Here is a 22,379-nt window from a genome sequence, read left to right on the forward strand (position 1 = left end):
GTCCATTATCATCATCTGGTTTTTGGAAAATGTATGCAAAGTTCAACATGGCAGGTGGGACTTGGGAAAAAAAAACTGGGGCCAGATCATAAAACATCTGCCAGAAACAAGGGACAGCTGAAACATAGTGATCATCCAAATTTGTTTCCTAGATTTTTAGTATCAGTTTGTGATCAACAACTTCTAGATTTAACTCCAAGGTTACTGTCTCCGCCTCTTAGGTCACACAGGTGAGGCTCCCTCACCATAGCAATGACACTTACATACACCCTGATTTTCCAACTAACAAGGACTATGCCTCCAGTCATCTACCACTTTAAATATTTATTCTATTTATATCTCAGATGAGGAAAATGCATAAAAACTTCTCTAACAGAACTAAGCAAAATTGAAAGACAAAAAAATTGCTTTGAATTACAGTTTTCAGGCATCCTGAAAGGTTTAAAAATCTTTTAAATTTTTAGTTGGCACCAACATGTATGATTATGTGGGGCATTCATTTTACTGGAACAGGTAGGTTCCAGTAAACATATTTTGTGACAGTAGAGTTTCATAGTCTGATTTCAACAGATTTTAAAATATTAATTTTTTATTACTATTTCTTAACTTTAAGAAATCATAATCCATTTTTCTGGCATTTTCCACAACTCAACCCAGCCCATGGTAAGACACAACAGGTGGCCATACCAAAAACCCTTTTCTGCTGCCACCCACTTGACTGACAAATCCAAGGATTCTAGGAACAATAATCCTGACCTAAGACATGGCCAGGGAACTTCTCTTAAAGGTCTGTTTCTCACACTAAGAATTTTTTTTTTTATGTCTATCCTGTATTTCCCAGAGATGACAGAAAGCAGAGAAGAACCAGTAAGGTCAAGAACCCCCAAGTGGCCACTGTGGCTATAAACTTGTGCTCAGAGTCAAATTTCAGTGGGAATTGAAATGAGAGCCAGCATGCCAATTGTGTTAAAAGTATCACATAAAGGGAAAAAAACAAAAATTTCTTATCTTAAAAAAAAAAAAAGAAAAAAAATAAGCTACAGGTCTTGTTTTGTTTCTGTCCCCATTTAAGAAGGATCAAAAAGTTTCCTTGAGATAGATTTAAGATATTTATTTCTAACTACTTCTCAATACATCAGCATATGTTAATATATTAATATTAGCCAAACAGCCAACCTTAACCAGTAATTTGGACACTGGTTTACTGAGCAACAAGAGAAAATGCTGCGTCTGCACACAGCAGGTGTAATAGGGCTCTGTGCATGCAGCAGGTATAACAAGGCTCTGTGCACTCAGCAGGTCTAATGAGGTCTGTGCATGCAGCACTTGAGAATTGACGTTATCCTACTTATGACAAACCTGCATGCAGCACATGCTGCACCTCCCCAGAAATCCACGATACTGTAATGAATGTCCAAATACAAGGTATATGGTCCAGATAGATAGCTAAATAATCTTTTTTTCTTTTTTTTGGAGACAGAGTCTTACTTTGTTGCCCTTGACAGAGTGTATCACAGCTCACAGCAACCTAACTCTAACCCTCAGCCTCCGGAGTAGCTGGGACTTCAGGCACCCACCACAAAACCCAGCTAGTTTTTCTATTTTTAGTAGATACGGGGTCTTATTCTTCTTTCTCAGGCTGCTCTCAAACTCCTGAGCTCAAGATATTTATCCACCTCAGCCTCCCAGAGGGCTGGGATGACAGGCATGAGCCACCATGACCGCCAAGGGAGCTGTATAATGTGATGTTTTGTCTCATCTTTTCTCTTCTGAACCAAATTTTCTACTAGCCTTTTTTTTTAAATGTCCATCTGAAATGCAAAATAGTCAGACTGGTAATTTAAAAAAAAAAAACAATAAAGATTAAGGGTACTAAAAATGGTATGTGTAAATAGACACTTCACGCCTTCTTTCTCCATTTGACTAGTCCCACCTAAAAGTTCTGCACATTAAGAAAACAGGCCTTAAAATACAAACATTACCCTTCTGTACTCTGCTTCCGGCAGAAACTTGTGAGGTGATGGGAAACTAGATTCACCTTACACAATATGAAAAGCTCGAGATGATGAGCCTCTTTTTGAGTAATCTTTACACGAATCCATCTCCTTCCCCAAAATACCCAAACTATTCCATGTTATGTACACTCAAAGCTCTAAGAGAACTCATATATCCCTCCAAATCACCACTTTACTATCTTGTACATAACTTTTTAAATTAAGAAAAATGACAGTGTCTTGTGTGGACACAGAGCCCCTACTGTGGAGGCCATCAAAGAATACAGGACCAAGGGCACAGGAGAGCTACATACTTTTTCTCGTTGTTTTCAGCTGTGTAGGAGATTCCATAAAACCCATAGTAAGAACTAGATATATTTGCTGAATACTCTATCTTCAAGGTGTAATTGTGCCCCATTAGAAGGGCTTCCGGGGCAACAACAGCAATTTGTTCATGAAACGGATATTCTAGGATCTCAACTTGCTTTTCTTGGCTTGAAACTGCTGACATAAAGGTCACTCTTGATATATTATGACCTGTGCTATGAAGAATGATATTCCATGTGGCCTGAAGAGCATGAACTGAAATTGTCACAGAGCCCTTGAAAGTCATTGAGGTCAGATTTGGGTGCAGGCTGAGCTCATAGCGCAGGGGCATTATGGCCATGGGAAGCCTGACTCGCGCCCAGGGAAACGGCTTCCCGTTTGTTGCGACTGGCTGAATGGACTCCAAGGACTGGCTCTGTTTGTGGCAGCCTTCTTTGGTGAAGGTGCATCTGGGCAGCAAGTAAATCACCATGATGACAGACACAGCAGCCACCACAACAAATGCACAGACCACCACGGTCCTCGCAGACAGTGCTGAGCAGGCTCCGTCTGGGCTCTGCCTGTAGGTGGTTGCACTATTCCGAAGACCCGAGCTTCTGTTCATGAAGGACATGCCCAGCAGCTTTGCAGATGACTCATAATCCTCCTCATCCTCGTCCACCTCATGCTCACCGAGTCCCCGGACCAGTAGCCGGGAACCACGGGGCTCGTATTCCACTTCGTCAGGCTCTAGTGGATGTAGACAAGGCTCTTTGGCTAAATCCACCACATCTGGTTCTTCCTCAAACATGCTGTTTTCGATCATATTCCTGGGGAGCTGAAGCCGATCTAAAAAACCAAAACAGGACAAGGAATGGAATTAGCAACAAAGCTCACAATAACACATATTCCAGCAAGACCACGGTCAGCTTAAGAACTTTCTTTAAATCACTAGGACTTACTTCCATCTCAGAACTGAATTAAATAAGATGCTTATGACATGCCTGAGTCAACCACTAACAACCCTAACATACATAAAAGGACACCAGTCATGAAACAAGAAAGCTAAATAAACAGGCTAGTATCAAAAAAGGGCAGCTGAGATTATATGCTAACCCCTTTTCACATTCCTGCCCAACAACCTGGGACCCTATCCAGGGCTTTTGAGGGCCCTTCTGTGGCCTCTGGCTTTGTCTGTCCCCAGGGGCAAAGAGTCATTATAACCAAAGGGATGTGCCCACTGAAATCCATGCCCCCTGTACAGTCTGGGCCCTGGGATACCAGAAATTCCTCCTCAAAAGGCCTCAAATTTGTTTCAAGGGTGTTTGAGGGCTTATTCCCTGAGTCCTACTTTCCCTGGTGCTTATTCCTGGGCTGGAGGGACAGCTACCCAAAAGAACACAAATACTGGATGAACTTATAATTCAACCTGTTTCTCACACCACAGCCTTAGAGGTGCAACCTAGCCCTAACTATGATGGCCATACCCCAAGCATCACGGGCTCTGGGTGGGGAGCAGGGAGTTCTTTAAGCCACACCAACCACACCTTCCACTCCACCAAGAATCACTGAGAATAAAAAGGTTCAGAAAGTAGGAGTAAATAAGCCCACACTTATCAGTAATTCCTAGGATTAGACCACTCAATGTTCTTTATTTAAAATTTATAGAATTTTAGTGTTTAATGAATCTCAAGTTATCAAATTGAAACCATTAACCTTTCCCTTCATAGTACTTTATACAAATCATTTTTAACCTTCACAACAATTCTATAAAATAGTAAGTATTCTAGCTATTTTACATAGGGGAAAATAGGAAAATAAAAATGGGTTATCTTCATAAAGTCACACAACTATTTATCATAAAACTGACACTGGAGTCCAGGTCTAAAACATGATTCCTAATCTTTAGGCTCTTTCCAACAAACCTCACTTCCCCACTCAAACTGACCCCTATGAAGTATGAGGACCTGTAGCCACATGAGAGACAGTGCAGGCAGGGAGCTGCTGAGAGCCACTTCACCACCAGCACGGCCAAGCTGACTTAAAGCCACCTAGGACTGCACTATTCAATCAACTGAACAGTGGCAATCATAGTCCAAACAACAAAGCACTGATAAGATTACAGTAAAATTCACAGTTTGCTACTCAAAGTGCTCCATGGGGCCTGCATGGGGCCTGAGGCCAAGTAGCAACTGCAGCACATAAGAACAGCAAACTCTTATGTCTCCTCCCCACACATGAGTTTTAGCAAAGCCTCAGGTGATTAATGTGCCCTAAAGTTTGAGAAGCATAATGATCCAAGCCCTATGCTCAGATCCCGCAACACTCACTGGTCATCCCTGGGTGCTCACTGTCCCAAGCGCACACATGGAGGAGGCGAAGCCAGGCTGTACCTCCTGAGGTCTTCCACATGCCCTTCCTTCTCTGTTCTCTTCCCATCCCTGTCCACCTGGTGAGAACCTGCTATTCCACAACTCAGCTTAACCTAGTACAATATGAACTTAGAAAAGTTATCTTTTTAAAAAAAAAAAAAAAAGTCATTTCACTTACCCATTTTTGCTTTGGAGTTCAGACAAATCACAGTGAGGCTGCCTTTTCCTGCCTCCTCTAAGCCTGAACTTTGTACAACTTATACTTCTTTAAAAGTCTTCTTTGAATAAAACTTTTAATCACTTCCTAGGTACAGGCATAGCAAGCTGCCATCCATCCACTCTGTGAGAGGAAGGACTGTAACACCCTGACTTGGGGAATTTAATCTCCTGAACTTCCAATAGTGACCCAACTTCTTGCAACAAGTTTAGTTTTGATTAGTTAATTGTGTTTGGCTCGCATACTTCAATGATGGAAACTACCATATTTGAAATTTTTACTTTAGTTATTTTTAAACTTTTAATGGTCAGAATTTAGTGCCTGGCAAAATGCTGCGGATTAGCTGCTTAATTTTATTTAAAAATATCTTCAAGGCCTTTTCTGACTTTTGTTTTAACTTCATGTGGGAAGATAACGGTCTCTCAAGCATTTCCCCATTGGCTCTATTTTCTGTCAGACCCCATGCAGACAACAAGGGTTCTGGGCAGTAGGATTTTACTTAATAAATTTCTAAACTAACTAAGGGTAGAGTCTCAGCTTAATAAGAGCATTCCCATCCCTGAATTATGTCCCCTTAGAACTTTTCTGGGTTTTTTTGATTCCTCAGCCAGGCCCTGTTTAAAGCCAAGGGGTCTTGCCCAACCTGACCACTGAGCACCTGCTGTCTGTACATTTTAATGTCACATCTTCTGATAAGAGCTTAGTCAGATCCCGGCCAAAATCCAGATAGCTGACTATTATTTAACACCCAGTGTTCCCCCTATGTAGATATTAATCCCTCAGAATGGAGCACATCAGCCCATCTGCAATCGCTTACTGTACATAAGAAGCATTTTCTTCACTGCAAGTTAAATATCAAATCAGGGGAATCATTTTCATCACAGTAGGCCATGAAGACTGCACTTCCAGCCTATTTAAGAAAATGTTGGTTTGAATCTTAAGTCTGTGCATTCAATTTAAACACATTAATTTCATCATTGAATTTAGCATTAAATTGTAATGTAACACACAACACTGCTTGCTCTAATGGGATTTACTCCTACTGAAAGGTGGGACCCTAAAGAAATAGGGAATTGTCTAAAATCTCTTAAATCCCTATTTACAAGCTAACTATAAGCCCAAAGCAAAAAACCTCCTAGTTGAAATGTTTCAGTTTTAAATAGCAGAGGCCCATGTGGTTATCTGAGAAAACTGAAGTAATTTCTTTTCATGAAACACTGTGAACTCCTGCTCCACAATGCTGACTGTAGAGCAGTGCCAGTCCAAGCACCATTTGTCACCATCTGTGACAGGACATAACATAGAAAATTAGTGTTCAAAAACTTTTATAACAATTTAGAGTAATTTTATCTGCTGAATTTAATGTTTAAAATGGAACTTACATTTTGCATGTCTTTTTGCATATCAATTTTCTAATGATAATTTTTTAGTTGCTACAAAATTTCTGCAAGGGAGTAAAAACTTAAAAAGAAAAAAAAAAAGAAACCCTGGTTCTTCAGCAAATTTGAGAAGCAAAGGGTTAGACTGTCATTATACCCTGGCTGAGATAAAGCTCTTCACTGTGACAGTAGCAGTGGAGGCGAAGAGGAGGGATGACAACAAGTCAGGCTTATGAAGAAGAGCCAGCAGCAACTGGTCCTTGGGCAGCAAGGTGAGGTGGACAGAGAGAAAGAAAACGTCCATGTCAGCTCCCCTATACACACCCTGGCTTGAGTAACCAGAAGGAATATCATTCACAGAGACTAACAATGTAAGTTTTCTTTTCTTTTTTAGGGGGGGGGTAAGGAAAGAGTGAAAACAGGATTATGAGATGGCATTCAGTATGGGATATACCTGATACACCCTTGAGATAACCAGGTGGAGATGTCTAATTAATGGAGCTAAAGGCCTGATTTTAGATGGAGGTTAAAATCTGGCTCTTCTACTGACTGCTTGATCTTAAATAGGTTACCTCTCTTAGCCTCAATTTCCTCACCTATAAATGTGGAAAATAGCATTATTTGATATAATTGTTATAAGGATTATGTTATGTGGGTCTAGAGGTCAAAAGAAGGATTTGGGTGGAAAATGCAGATTTCTAGTAACCTGAGAATGTGTGGTAATTAAAACCATGCAGATGGGAGAGTGTGAAAGGGAGACAAGTCAGGTGAGTGGGCAGAGGAAGGAGTGGCTGAGGGTGAAGGTGGACGGGACTGGCATAAGAATGAGGAGAGCAGCATCCCAGAATCCAAGGGGGAAGGGCTTCATGAAGAAGGAAGTGGTCAACACTAAATGTCTTGGAAAGATCAAGTAAAGTGAGGCCTTGAGAGAGGGCACTGCATTTGGCAACCAGGGAGCCAGTGCCCACTAGGAAGAGCTTCCGCAGAGTGGTGGGGTAGAAACCTGGTCCTAGCAGCCCAAAAAGGGAGCAGAAAGTTAACAACAAAGAGAAGGGCTGCAGATCAGTCTTTTAAAGTACAGAGTTGTTTTTCAAGGAAAAAACATAAGGTAAAACTAAAAAAAAAATTATGACGTAGAAAAGAGCTAAATCTTTTCCTTTCCACCTGTGTTTAAGATGGGAACAATTTTTTTTTTTTTTTTTTTGCAGTTTTTGGCCAGGGCTGGGTTTGAACCCACTACCTCCGGCATATAGGACTGGCACCCCACCCTTGTGAGCCACAAACGCCGCCCCAAAATAGGTACAATTTATGCATATACATCTATGGGGAAGGAAAAATAAAGACAGAATGTGGAGGTGGAGGAATGGAAGAGGGAAGACAGAAATGCAACCTCAGAGGGACAGGGAGAGCCTTGAGAACTCCAGTGGCAGGATGGACTTTGCTAGAGGCCAGATGTGCCCTTCCTGCAGACCTTTGGACAGGAGGCAGCAACAGAGAGCCAGGTCCACCAATGGGAGATGACAGGGAGCTGTCTGCCCAGAGCCAGAGGCCATTGTGGGACAGGTGTGGGGGCTCAAGGACAATAAAGGTCAGATGCCATGGGGCAGACCAGGGAGCTGCCATGCAAGGGTGCAGCAGAGCAGCTCAGAAGGCCCAGACCACAAGTCTCAAGGGCAGTAATTTTTAACCTGTTATTTGATATAATTGTTATAAGGATTATGTTATATGGGCCTAGAGCTCAAAGGAAGGATTTGGGTGGAAAATGCAGATTATGCCATCTCAAAATCCTGTTCTCACTCTTTCCTTACCTCCAAAAAAAGAAAAAAAAAAGAATATGAAAACTTACATTTGTGTGCTGTGAGAGGATCTTACATGTATTATGAAAACTTTTAAAGATCGTTAATTAAATTACTTCAAGTTCAAAGTACAGTGAACATTCTTGTTTTTTGTTCCTTTTTTTTTTGCAGTTTTTGGCCAGGGCTGGGTTTGAACCCACCATCTCCAGCATATGGGGTTGACGCCCTACTCCTTTGAGCCACAGGCACCGCCCTGTTTTTGCTCTTTTTTGAGATCAACATAATTTAAGTGTACTGTAGAAATTTAACTATAGGTTCAAGTGTGTCCTAAGATTAAAAAAGGTTGAAAAACACTGCTGTATATCTGGTATGACCAGCTTAAGTCTAAAAGAATAAAAAGTATGTTGTATATATATTTACCATAATAAAAGATAAATAAAAAGTTTTTTAAAAGTAGAGGCAGATCTACATGGGTCAGATGTGTGGGAGAGTGTGGCAGGAGCCAGGAGCACAGCACACGGGTGCTAAGAGAGCCTGTGGCTCACAGAGGGCTCAAGTCAGAGGACAAGAGGAAAGCAAAGCCATGACAACAATGTGGAGAACAGCAAAGACGAAAAGGAGCAAACCTCCCACATGCTTTGACCCCTCTAAACTGTCATCATATTATTGCAGAAAGTGAAATGGGGTGTTCAGTCATTTTCCTGATTGGGTGAAATGGAATGGGTGGGGAATTGGTTCAAGGAATGCCTCACCCTGTCCATGGGGACACCACGATGCAGGAATGTCACCTTCCTTCTACAAGATGAAAAAGCATTTGTATATAATCTTTGCACATCCTCCCAATGCTTTGAATCATCTCTAGATTATTTGTAATATACCTATAATAAGGTAAGTACTTTATAAATGAATGTTATACTATAGTTTAGGAAATAAGAATGAGAAAAAAACTTCAGCAGAATATTTTTGCTAGAAAAAGAAATACAAATAAAAAGAGTCTGTGTATGTTCTTCTGGGGCCCCATGACACCCTTACACAGAGAGAAATGCTCACATGTCAGCAGACCGTGTTTAAATCTTCTGGATCATTTGCAAGAGGAAACTCCATTATATTTCCATAGCAATAGCTAATTAATAAACAAAGTGACTATTTCCCTAATAAGAATCCTCTTCCAGTCAAAAAAGGTTTTATTTTAAAGAAAATGAGGCTTAAAAAGAAAAAGAAGACACTAGAATTTAGAACACAATAAGTGATTTTTTTCTATATATAGGTCCAGATGGACAAAACATTACCAAATCCCCTTAATGTATATGCAAAGAAAATCTCTTCCTCTGCATCACAGCGCTCATGTTAAGTTACAAGCTTAGAAGCACCATTATCCTCCTAAAAGGCAGGGCATACACAGGTGCTGAGATGTGCCTAGGCCACCCTTCCTGACAGCTGTCCGCTCACACCTCAATGCACAAGCAGAGCTATAAAACACGCCCACAGGAAGCTCCCTGCATGTATTACTGCTCCCCCTGTTACCCCAGTGTACTGAGCCTTTTTACAAACCATTTTAATCTTCCAGTAGAGAGGCCAAGGTCATGACTGTGGATCCAAGACCAAGACAGTTTTTCTCTCTTGGTGGGAGTTTTGCCTCTGGTGAGAAGAGAGAAGCAAACGGTTGACAGGTGGAAGTCAGAGGACTTGGAGAGAGCCAGTCCAGTTCACATACATCATGTACTCACTTCATTCTCCTTAGAGAGATTACCTTTTACTTTTCCCTTTCAAGCTATCCCTAAAGTTCACTTCAACACATAGGAAAATGTAGAAAGGGACTTCCAGTCTGACAGAGAAACTGGTATCACACTATTATTACTCCTGTCATAAACCACCATCAAAGTGGACAAAATGATGCAGCTGGTTTCATATCCTGGGTAACACAGCAAGAACGTGATTTCTGAGAAAAGGTGAACCCACATTCATTTTGGTTTTCCTCCTGGGACTAGCTGGAGTACAAGGAGGGCATGGCTGGCAGGCCAAGGTAGGGGGTCCAAGTGGGATCCTAAGTAGGGTCCGAGGTGGGGCCCATGTCAGGGTCCTGAGTTGGCTGTGCAGAGAAGGGAGGACAGAGACTTGGTTAGGGGTTTCCTAAGAGTTTTCAGCTCAGGAAATAACAACCCAGGGGTGTATGAAGAAGTGATACAAAAGGTTAGTACACAACAGAAACCCCAGAGGTCAAGTAGTTTAGGGTAACATTGGCATCCAGCCCAGCTGGAGCAGAGAGAGCTCATAAATCCAGTGGGCATCTGCATGAAACACCAGGAAGGCTTCGGTGCAGAAGTGAACAGCACAGCTGAGAAAGCCTATTCTTGAGCCATACTAAGCCTAAAACGAACCTCCAGTAAAATGCAAAGGGAAAAAAGAATTTAAGGATGAGTCTTGCTGAGTTAGAAGAGACTAAGAAACACCTTGATATTTCCACAGATCTGCCTTAACAATTGTTAAAACCAAGCATACACAACGTGGTCAGCCAGTAACTATGCTGCCTATTTAAAAATAGATCAACAAGCAAGCAATCACTATACAGAGTAATTTTTTAAAATCCATCATCTCTACAATACAGCATCAATATAGCCTATTGATAATTTTTCATATATTAAAAAAATTAGTAGAAATTTAATGAAACAAGAATATATGACCTTAAGAAAAAATAAATCATTAGAAACTGCCTTACATTTAACAAACCTTTAAAGTAGCTATTATAAATAAAAGAGTACCAGAGGAAATGTGGTTTAAAAAGAAAACAAAAGAACACGTGAACAGAAAAGAAATTTAGACCATAAAAATGAACCAAATGGAAGGAAAAAAATGGAAATTCTAAGAATGAAAGGTTTGGTAACAAATTTAAAAGTCATTAAACAGGCTTAACAGCAGATGGGAGACAGCAGAAGAAAGTTCATAAACTTTGACATACTATTAGAAATTACCAATTTAGGAACAGACAGGAACTGAGGAAAAATAAACACAGAATTAGGGATCTGTGAGACAATATCAGACAGACTAACATGTATGTAAAGGAGCCACAGAAAAGAGTGAGGAAGCAGAAAAAATATTTGAAGAACTAATGTTAAAATTTTATTAAGTTTGATGAAAAACACCATTTATCAGATCCAAAATATTCAGCAAACCCCAAAGAGGATAAGTATTAAAAAAAAAAATCATATCTAGGCATATCATAGTCAAACTGCTTAAAACCAAAGATAAAGAGAAAATCTTTAAAAGAACAGGAAAACAACATGGTACTTGCAGAAAATAATATAACTTCTTATCACAATAATGTGGGGACCAGAAGATGATAGAATATTTTTAAGAGGCTGGAAGAAAAAAAAAATTAGCAACTCAGTATTCTATATCCAGTGGAAAAAATATCCTTCAAAAACAAGGGTAAAAAGGAGACATTTTCAGATGAGATAGCAGATGTATTTTATAAGAAATTATAAAGGAGAGTCTTCAGAATGAAGGGATATGATACCAGACGGAAACTCATATCTCCAAGAAGAAAAGAATAATACTGGAAATAATACATAAGTGTTAAAAAATAAAAATATATGTTGTTTAGTCTTCTTATAATTTCCTTGAAAGACTATCTTTAAAAACTACATACTTAAAGCCCCAAATAACATTGTGAGCCTTTTTTAGAAGTCTGTTTTTTATTTTCCAAATATGTAGAGATTGTTTACCCAATCCTAACATATATAGAAATAAAAGATATAACAACAAAAACACAAAGAATAAGAAAATGAGTAAGAGAAATGATATTAAATTATATTTACTAATTGAGAAGGGCATGTGTTAAGTGATAAAAAGTAAAAATGAGAAGGGTCAGGTATACCTGAATGTGAAGTGCACACACTGACCATACACAAAGCACCAGCTCCAAGTAAACACTGAAAAAGTGATTTTAAGAAGGTACAGAGTTAAGAATCTAATAGGAAAAATAAAATAAAATAAAATGGTAAAAATACCCAGCTAATCCAAAAGGAGGAAGTCACAGTGAAAGAGAGAAGCAAAAAATAAAAGAGGTAAATGAGATAGTGACAAACAGTAGACTCAAACCCAACCACACATTAACTATAAATGATTTAAACATCCAACTAAATAACAGAGACAAACAGGCTAGCGAAGCAGAAAGAGATTTTTTAATGATAAAAGGAAAAAATTCAATAGAATAAAAAAACCTATCTTAAACAAACAGATATCTAATAGTTTCAGAATTCATGAAACAGGAAATGACAAAACTCAACACAGAAACAGAAACATCCACAACCACAGCTGGGGATTTTAATCACCTTTTTCTTCATAATTGATAGGGTAAACAGATAACAAATAAGGTATCTGAATGTCTAAACAATAACAACTGACTTAACTGACAGTTACACAATGTTAAACCAAGTGACTGCAGAATATATACGAAATATTCACTAAGATGGGAATCAAGTAAAATAAATCACAATCAACTTCAAAAAAACCAAGAGTCTTCTAGAGAATTTTTGTTCAACTATAATAGAAACAATTAGTAAATTAGGTAGACAATCTCTAGATATTTAGAAAATAAAAAACAGACTTTTAAATAATCCATGGGGGCTCAGTGCCTGTAGCTCAGTGGTTAGAGTGCTGGCCACATACACCAGGGCTGGTAGGTTCAAACCCAGCCTGGGCCTGCTAAACAACAACAACTACAACAAAAAAATAGCTGGGCGTTGTAGCAGGCACCTGTAGTCCTAGCTACTAGTCCCAACTACTAGGTTGAGGCAAGAGAATCGCTTAAGCCCAAGAGTTTGAGGTTGCTGTGTGACATCATAGCACTCTACCAAGGGCAACATAGTGAGACTCTTGTCTCAAAAACTAAATACATACATACATACATAATCCACAGGGCAAAGAAGAAACCAGAGGAATTGAGAAAGAATTTGAAATGAATAAAACATCAAAATTTGAGAGAAATTTATTTCTTTAAATGCCTCCATTATAAAAAGGTTTAAAATCAACAATATAAGCTTTTTTACACCCTACGAAGCTAGAAAAAAATAGCAAATTAACCTTAAATAGGCAGAAGAAATAATAAACAACAGAAATCAATAAAATAAAAATGAAAACAGAAAATTAAAGCAAAAAATGTTGCTGCATGGTAGGAAAGCAGTGCTCTTGTCTCTAACTCACATTCTCCTTGAAACTGGCCAAAAATCCACATATATCAAGTCCTAGTAGATCTCCAAGACCAATTTTTCACTTCTCTTCAAAGTCTAGTTAGGTTAAAGAGATAAGTCAGAATTGGGTTATCAGAGACAGAGGTCCTCTTAACAAGCCCAACTATCTCACATCCATCCCTCTGTCAAGAGTATCTGACAAGCATAAAATCACTTAGCCAGCAATAATGCTGGTTATACACAAATTTAGGAAATAATATGCTCTGCTCCTCCTCCCAAGTATAAAGCTAGGGAAACTTCTTTTGTAAATCTAAGTAGTTAAAGGGAGTTAAAGACCTACTACTATTTAAAGGAAGGCTGTCATAAGAATGGCAAAAGCATTCTTAAGTAAAAAAATACTTAACATACATTCTGTATTTAAATGTTTATACTTTTTTCTTAAAAAGAGAATCCTCCCTTAATTTTAAGTGTCCATTTAAAGTTTTTTTTTTTGTTTTTTTTTTTTTGAGACAGAGTCTCACTCTGTCACCTGAGTAGAGTGCTATGGCATTGTATCTCACAGCAACTTCAGACTCTAGGGTTCAAGAGATCCTCTTGCCTTAGCCTCCGAATAACAGGTGTGAGCCACAAAGCCCAGCTAGTTTTTAGCGATGGGCTCTTGCTCTTGCTTAGACTGGTCTCAAACTCCTGAGGTCAGGCAATACACCTGCCTCAGCCTCCCACAGTGCTGAGATTACAGGCATGAGCCACTGAGCCTACCCCAATTCCATTTAAAATTTTAACTGTTTCTGAATGTAGGGTATAAGGGAGGAAGCCTCCTGCAGTAGTTGAGCCTACAGCTCCATGAAAAATATCTCCTCAGCCAGCACCTCTGAATCTCAGAGACCCAGTGGCCAAACCCATACATAAAATAGCTAAATCTATTCTCGGCTCTCAGCCACCCTCCCACCCATCTGCACAGCGCACACAGTCATGTACAGGCACTGTGCCTGCAATGCCTCTGACCACCACCTGTCACAAATATCTCAGTTCTCTCCAGCACTCATGGCTGTTGTGGCCACTTCACTTCTGTGCCTTTATTCACACTTCACTCTCCTCAGCCCACAGACCTGTCCTTTCTCTATCTTTATTATATTAGTACAATGTTAACTTTTCACTTTTTAAAGATCAAGCCAACTATTCTCCAAACAAATGTCTTACTCTAACCAATTCACCTTTTCTCTCTTTTCTCCCTAGAATCCTACAGCATAAATATTACAGAACACAATTTATTTTTAGGATACAAAGGTCATAAGAACTGTAACAGATAAAAAAAAAACCTGTAATAGAGACATGCTTAAATGCACTGCCCCTCAAAAAGAAAAGTCCAGTAAAACTCCTACAGACATTAATATGTTCACTTTCCCCCCATGATAACCCTTTGGACAACTGAGGAAAAGCAAGTTGATTTATGGTAAACCTGATATTACCTAATCATCACTGTAAAGTAATCCTGCCAACTTGGAGGACTACCCTGATAAGCTTGCTTCTTGGTAGCCACTGTATATAGAGTCTTGTTTATAATTAGACTGTGCAGTATTAATTATGCTGGTTGCCCTGCCAATGTTCTACAGAGGCTACAGGGAGAGATCATTCCAGAATTATGAGTCAGTTCACTGTCTCCATGGTACATACCACTGGCAGTCTCTCAAACCTGGAAAATGAAACCCATGCACACTTTTTGCCCGTACACCTTTTCACATTCGTGATGAAATACTTAGTTCCAAAACCTACTCCATATTTGCTTTCCTAGAATAATGGGTACATTTTAATCCTAGTAACTGTTTGTTAAAAACTACAGGCTAAAGGAAGGAAAGTTTAGAAAAACCTTAAGGCCTGGTTTATCCTATAGGGAAGAGAATTTCTGCATAAGTACATTACAATTATAAATTTTGCTTCACACATGGGTAATTCTTCCAGAGATAGGTTCTTATCTCATTCATGTTTGGATTCCTGGTGCCTACAATACAGTTGAAATTAAAGTAGCACTAATCTAACACATCAAAATTAAGTATTAATTAATGAAAATTACTGCATGTCCTTGCACAAATGCTTTTACTTGAAGGCTTGGAAGGAGACAGCATTCATTTGTCAGCTAAGGCTAACATACTCCCTGTCACATCTGCTGTGGGGCTGAGTCTTCAACCTGCTGGGCCCTGCAGTGCCCCAGTGGCGACTGGGCCCAAGTCACTGCAGTTGATGTCTACTAGACATTCACCTTTGAGGCCACTCACTACATTTCTTCTTCTTTACTCACAGTTGGCATATAATTTGAGTCAATCATGGTTTAGGAAGCATAAAACACAGTGAATAGAACCTGGGATTCTAGTTCTGGCTGCACCACTCAGTATATATTAGAAGCTCAGTTTTCTCAACAATAACACAGAAGTAATCACTGCCTGGTAGCCTTTGGTTATCATAGTGGTCAAATAAGGGAAGCCAGTCTCACTGCTTTGTAGACTTTGAAGTGCTATGTTAATAAAGTTTATTGCTACTATATAAAATAATTAGGGTGGGAGCTTCAAAATCATAATAAAATAAACATCTTTTATTTTTTAGCCAAAATCACAAGTATTTCTCTTCAAGACCCATTAGTGTAAGCAGTGATTCTCAACCTTCCTAATGCCATGACCCATGACTCTCCAACCATAAAATTATTTTCATTGCTACTTCGTGAATGCTCATACATGTATCAGTACCATGAAATATGAAGAGTCCAGAAATCTCATTTTGCATTTGGCCCCATAAATATCAAATGAAGAAGATAAACAACTGCCTATTGATGGCTTTTAGGGTCAGCTATGCCTATGTTCATATATGACCCCAGGCCTTAGGGAACTTTAGGTGTTACCTGTTTTACACAGATTCTGGAACATACATTTTATACTTTAAGTCATCTGTTTTCCAAGGCATTTGTCAAATGGGTGCCTTAATATGAAAAGCTCCCAAACATCCCAAAGATTGCTTAAATGTTCACAAAAGACCATGCTCATTTGCTATATTACATTCACAATAGAGCTCAGATAGCTGATGAAAGCTACAACTTGTAAGCATGAATTTAAATTTATACAAGTCTGTTTTTCTGGCTGAAATGATCTAAAGGGCACTGTTACACAGAAATCAATTATACTTTACCAGACTAAAATACTTCAGTTGTTTCTGACTAAAAATGCACTGCATTATATTTGCTAAGTCTAATCACATTACTGTCTTCTGTGCAGTGCTACATACAGTCCTACACCCAGAAATCAACGCCCCAGTCTAGAAAGAAACAAAAAGGATGAACTACACTGTGGCTTAATTTTACAGCTGTGAAGCACATTGCTTCAAAGCTCTATCAGAGAGGACATTACAAATGAAAAGGAGAAATTCTACCCAATGACCAAGAATATCAAACAGAAACAAGAACTACATAAGAACACCTCTGCAGAATGCTTCAAAGACACAGAATTTAAATAATCAAGGCAAGGAATGAATAAACAACTGTGGTATAATAAAAACTTTCCTTATAAAACAAAGATTAAAAAATGAGGAAGAAGTCATTGCCTTCAGTAAAAAAATAGGAAAATGTCAATCTCAACAAACAAGGTGGAAATTCTTTTAAAACCTGTGTCCATTTAACAACCCTCCAAGTTAACCACTACTCTCCATTCCCTTTGTAGGACGTTTTCTGGTGCTAAGTGCCCATGGAATGCTCTCCAGAAGGTCTAAGCACTTTTGCCCCCACCATAGGTACCACATTTTTACCAAGAATGACTTGTTTTCAAGCCAGTTTATGCTGATTAAAACTATAGTTGTGATTATATAATAATTAAATATTACATCACATAAAAATATAAATAGAAATATTGCTTCTATGAAAATTAAGACATGCACTAGGAAGAACCTACAAAGGCAAGTCTCCCTAATAACCCTGCTGCCAAAATAAGCATGAACAAGATAAACAAGAGATGGGGGAGGGGATACAGAGAGAGTTCAACAAAGGTTTTTGTACCCAGTCTTCAAAATGTGTAAGTTCTCAAGTTCCCCATATATTAAAAAAAAAAAAGGACCTGGAAATTACAGGGGCATCATGGCAGCACACTTATGCAAGAAAAAAGACAAAGAGCATTATTTAGTGAATATAAATGCAAATTAAAACCTTAGGGCACTAAGACAGTATTAGCTATAGTCACCCACTATTGTACTACCAAACATTAGATCTGATTGCTTCCATCTAACTGCATTTTTTGAATCAACTAATAATAATTTATTGTACAGTTCAAAATGGCTAGAATTGAAATGCTCCTAACATGAAGAAAAGATGTTTGAGGTGATGAATATCCAAATTGCCCTGATTTGATCATTATACATTATATGCAGGTATCAAAATACTTCCAAAATATGTAAAAATAACATGCATCAATTAAAATAAACAATTGCAACATCAGAAAAAAATAAGTGATTAGGTTTCTATATTTTGATTTATAAACAAAATCCTAATGAAATATATTTTTTGTTTATGGTTTCTATATTAAACTAGCTTTTAGAAATTTCCCTTTGGACGGGGGGTAGGCATACCTTTTGAGTGGGGAACATAAATACAAGACAAACTCTGCTTAACAAGATCAAATATTTTGACCTGGTTGCTTATACCCTCACATTAACCTGAAATAAATTTACCTAAAATTAGAAAAAAAGAAATTTCTCTTTAAGGTGATCTCAAACGTAACTAACCCAGCTCTGCAAAAATATACTCCCTGAGAAGTTTAAACCAGAGAATTCTTAAACTCATGCTTCATCAATACATATCAAAAGTCTAAAATGTGTTCTTTGACCAAGTAGCTCCAGAAGAGAAATTTACTTTATTGAGTATCTGCACACAGATTTACGTATAAGAACACATACGGCACTTACAGCAGTGTGGTTTATGTAGCAAAAAAGGCAAATGCCCTAAACACGTAACCACAGGAGACAGGCATAGTCATATCATAAAATACTATGTAGACACAAAGATTATTTACATCTATTTTAAACATGGAAAGGTGTTCACAATACAATATAAAGAGAGAAAAGAAGGCTATGGAATTTTAAGTAAATAAATATTCATCCAATTGGATACACTGAAAAAAAAATGTTAATAGTGATTATTTTAGAGTAGAATTGAGTATGTTGGGTAGTTTTATTACCTGTACTTTCTTTTTCCTATAAATTAAAAAGTAGGAATAAACCCCTGAAACATGTACAGATCATGTTTTAATTTGCCAAAATTTAAAGTTCATAAATTAATGAAAAACTATCAACGCTGTCAGGTTGTTTTAAAAATAGCCCTGAACAGTGAAATCAGGAAACTAGAATGGATACCAGGAGAGTATCTGCTATTAAGAGCCAGGCACAGAAAGACAAATACTGCATGATCTTATTCAAATGTAGATTTTTCTTTTTTTTTTTTTGAGACAGAGTCTCACTTTGTCATCCTCAGTAGAGTGCCATGGCATCACAGCCCACAGCAACCTCAAACACGTGGGATTAAGTGATTCTCTTGCCTAAGCCTCCCAAGTAGCTAGGACTACAGGCACCCACCACAACTCCCAGCTATTTTTGTTGTTGTTGTGATTGTTGTTTAGCAGGTCCAGACTGTGTCTGAACCTGCCAGACCGGGTGTATGTGGCTGGCATCCTAACTACTGAGCTACAGGCACTGAACCCAAATATAGAATTTTTTAAAAAGTTGACCTCGCAGTAGCACAGAGTAGCATGGCGGTTACCAGAGACTGAAAAATAAATTCTGGTGTTCTAGTACACAATAGGGTTAAAGTAAAAATATTGTTCTATTACACATTAGGGTACAGTAAAAATATTCTATATCACAAAATAGCCAAAGACTGGCTTTTGAAATTGAAAAGAAATGATAAATGACTAAGCACAGACACACACCACAACATGGAACTGTAGCCCATAAATATGTACAATTACACTGTGTCAGTTTTAAAATTTCCTAATTTTTTTCTTTTTTTTAGAGACAGAGTCTCACTTTATTGCTCTCAGTAGAGTGCCGTGGCATCACACACCTCACAGCAACCTCCAACTCCTGAGCTTAGGCGACTCACACTCAGTACAGTGCTGTGGCATCACAGCACCCGCACAATCCATGAATGGATCAAGAAAATGATGATCTAGCCTAAGAATATGGGGAGGGGGAAGGGAGAAGGGAGGGAGGAATGGGTGGAGGGAGGGGGTTTGGAGGGATCACTTCTGAGGTTTATCTTATAGGGGTACAAGTGAATCTTTCTAAGAGTAGAATGTGAACGTTTTAAAACCACAACTGAGAAAATGACATGAAGGCTATGTTGACCAGTTTGATGGAAGTATTTCAGATTGCATGTGAAAACCCCACCCTGTATCCCAGAAGTGCATTAATGTACATAGTTACCATTCAATAAAAAAAAAAAAAAAGAAAGAAAAAGAAAATTATGATCCACTACTCAGCCACAGAAAGTAATGAAATGCTGCCTTTTGTAGCAAACTAGATGGAACTGGAGACCATATGCTAAGTGAAGTGTCTCAGGAATGAAAAAAACACTACTGTTCTCACTAATAAGTGGGAGTTAAATGATGGGTGAACGTAGGCCCCCCAAAAGTAAAGGACATTGGAAACCAAGAAAGGAGAGGGATAGGAGAAGGGTGAGAAATAAAAATGTGCCTATTAGTTACAATAAACACTACCTTGAGGGCAGACACACTAAAAGCCCTGACTTCAGCATTTTATATTATATATACATAATGAAAACTTTGTAATTCCTAACAGGCGTCCTCAAACTATGGCCCTGTGGGCCACATGCGGCCTGCCTAGGACATTTATCTGGACTGCCTAGGACATTTATCCGGCCCGCCAGGTGTTTTTGCCACCGTTGCCTGTCCTGCTTAGCAGCCGACTTGTCCCGGGGTCCGCAGTCTGGTCCTCCAACAGTCTGAGGGACAGTGAACTGACCCCTGTTTAAAAAGTTTGAGGACCTCTGCATTATTTTGAAATTTTTAAAAAGTAAAAAAAAATTAAAAATAGTATACAGGAGTACGTGCATAGGTTATGTACAGACAATGTGGCATTTTATATCAGGGACTCAGACATTTTGATTTGGAGCAGGGGGTCCCAAAAATGACCCCTCTCCCCAGAGGATCTTGGGACAAGGCATAGCACAGTGGCCATTCCACTGAGACATTATGTTTTACTATTTTAAAAACTAGAAGCTCTTTTAAGAAATCAGCTACTGCTATTTTAGAAAACTAGAAACTTTATTAGAGAGTCTCTAATTCTATTACATTATAGATAACAACTTTTTCCCAAAATATTCAGCTAGTTAGTAAAAATGACAGGAACTAAGGAGACTTCTTTTTTCACTTTTAAAATTATAACATCTTTACAGGAAGATGGAAGTGAAGCAATAAAAGAGTTTAACCCACAGAACTGCTCAGCTAAGTTTAGTCCTACCCAAATTCAGCTTGGTGATTTTGAAAACAACCACTTTCCCAGACTTACAGGAAATGGTTAAGCAACCTCAAAAAAGTCATTTGTTCTTGCATGGCAGACAATTAAAAAAAAAAAAAAGTCCTTTTCAAATAATAAGACATCTTGAAATTGTCCAGGTATTCATCAGCAGAAGCATGTCTACAAAATGCTACAGATTATTATTCTAGTTCATACTTGTTTTCCTTTAAAAAGAATTCAATTTTTTGATGAGTTTTTATATTTACTAATAAAATAAATTCTCAAGACGTTAAGACTAAAACAGAACAATAAAAAACATCACAGGGAACAGACAAGCTGACAGTTAGGACTGAGCAACATAGTTTCGTCTTGACCTCAGGCAAAATAGAAACCAGATGTAAGTGTGTAAAAATACTATAGTTTTAGATAATTTTCTCATGTTGTATTAGAGTTGATTTTTTGAAAAAACCTACCTGCTATCTTTTTCCTCCTGTAGTACTAGTTGATTCCTGAAACAGTAAAATGTGGTATTTGAGATCAGAGACTTTGTGTAATTTCTAATATAAAAGTTTTCCACTTAAACAAATTTTTCCTTACTACTTTTGAAATTTGTTTTTGATGCAAATATTTCTAAAACACTTTACTATTTTCTTGCCTTCTTAAAAAACACTAGTCTGAACATATGATCATCATAAAAGGAAAAATCGCTGATTGGACTATTACTTACTAGGATATAGAACTCAGTGTCACAGCTGATAAGGTGCTTCAGGGAATGACAATCTCCAACCTATATGCCTAAATGTAGCCAATTTGCCTGAAAGGCATTGTAAGTAACAACTGTAGCTTTATGACAAATCATATGGCATGGTTTTGGGGGTTTTTATAGTTTCAATGTAGATTTATTTATTGAACCAAGTTTCACTGCAGCTATTTAGTCCAGCTATTTTTCAGAGGATTCGTGACCTCAACTAAATGTACGTTTTGATAATGACTCACGATATCAATCAGTAAACATTTCTTCTAGTTAAAAATATTTAATAGGTTCAATTATGAAATCTGTGAATGATGAGATAAATTTTAAACACAGTAGGCTGAATTAAAAATGTGTTGAAATATGAAAATTAATATTATTTATTCCTATTCTTTTTTAATTTCAAATTAATATGAGGGTACAAATTTTTAGGTTATATTGTTTTCAATTCTAAGGTAAATTCAAATTGAGCCCTTCACCCTTCCCTGAAGTACCATGCTGAACTCTCACATTGCACACATTAGGTAAGATCTCACTAATCACTTTCCCTCCTTCCCCTGCCCTCACCTTTCTCTTCTCTCCCCCTTGCTAGACTACATTTGTGTTTTATCTATTCCTGATATAAGAGCCCTGCATAAGACTTAGAATTTGAAATATATAAGAAATTATCATGACCAAAAATTTTAGATCTCCCCAGGTTCAGAAAACCGCCAAATACTCACTATGATCAGATATGGAAAATTAGCTGCATTGTTAGAGCTTTAGTTAATAAAGTCAGATTTTTGAAATCTAAAACTAAAACTATATTAAAATAATTATATTTATTGAAATGTCACAAATTTTCAAAAGTTGTTTTTAAAAATCACCGGTCT

The 22,379-nt window shown here is 38.0% G+C and overlaps 1 protein-coding gene across 2 annotated transcripts in view; it reads right to left on the reverse strand.

Annotated features, from left to right (window-relative positions):
• The window catches only part of LNPEP (leucyl and cystinyl aminopeptidase), an 86,579-nt gene that overhangs the window by 44,432 nt on the left and 19,768 nt on the right, over positions 1–22,379 (reverse strand). For both annotated transcript variants that reach the window (XR_002773196.1, XM_003788938.3), the window contains exon 2: positions 2,309–3,149. Coding sequence is in view for 1 of the 2 variants with exons in the window: in XM_003788938.3 (XP_003788986.2) it covers positions 2,309–3,149 (841 nt within the window). In the remaining variant the exon portion in view is untranslated. The remainder of the gene's footprint in view (positions 1–2,308; positions 3,150–22,379) is intronic.

The sequence above is a fragment of the Otolemur garnettii genome, unplaced genomic scaffold, assembly GCF_000181295.1.
Source record: "Otolemur garnettii isolate 467f Iridium unplaced genomic scaffold, OtoGar3 scaffold00030, whole genome shotgun sequence".
Lineage (NCBI taxonomy): Eukaryota > Metazoa > Chordata > Mammalia > Primates > Galagidae > Otolemur > Otolemur garnettii.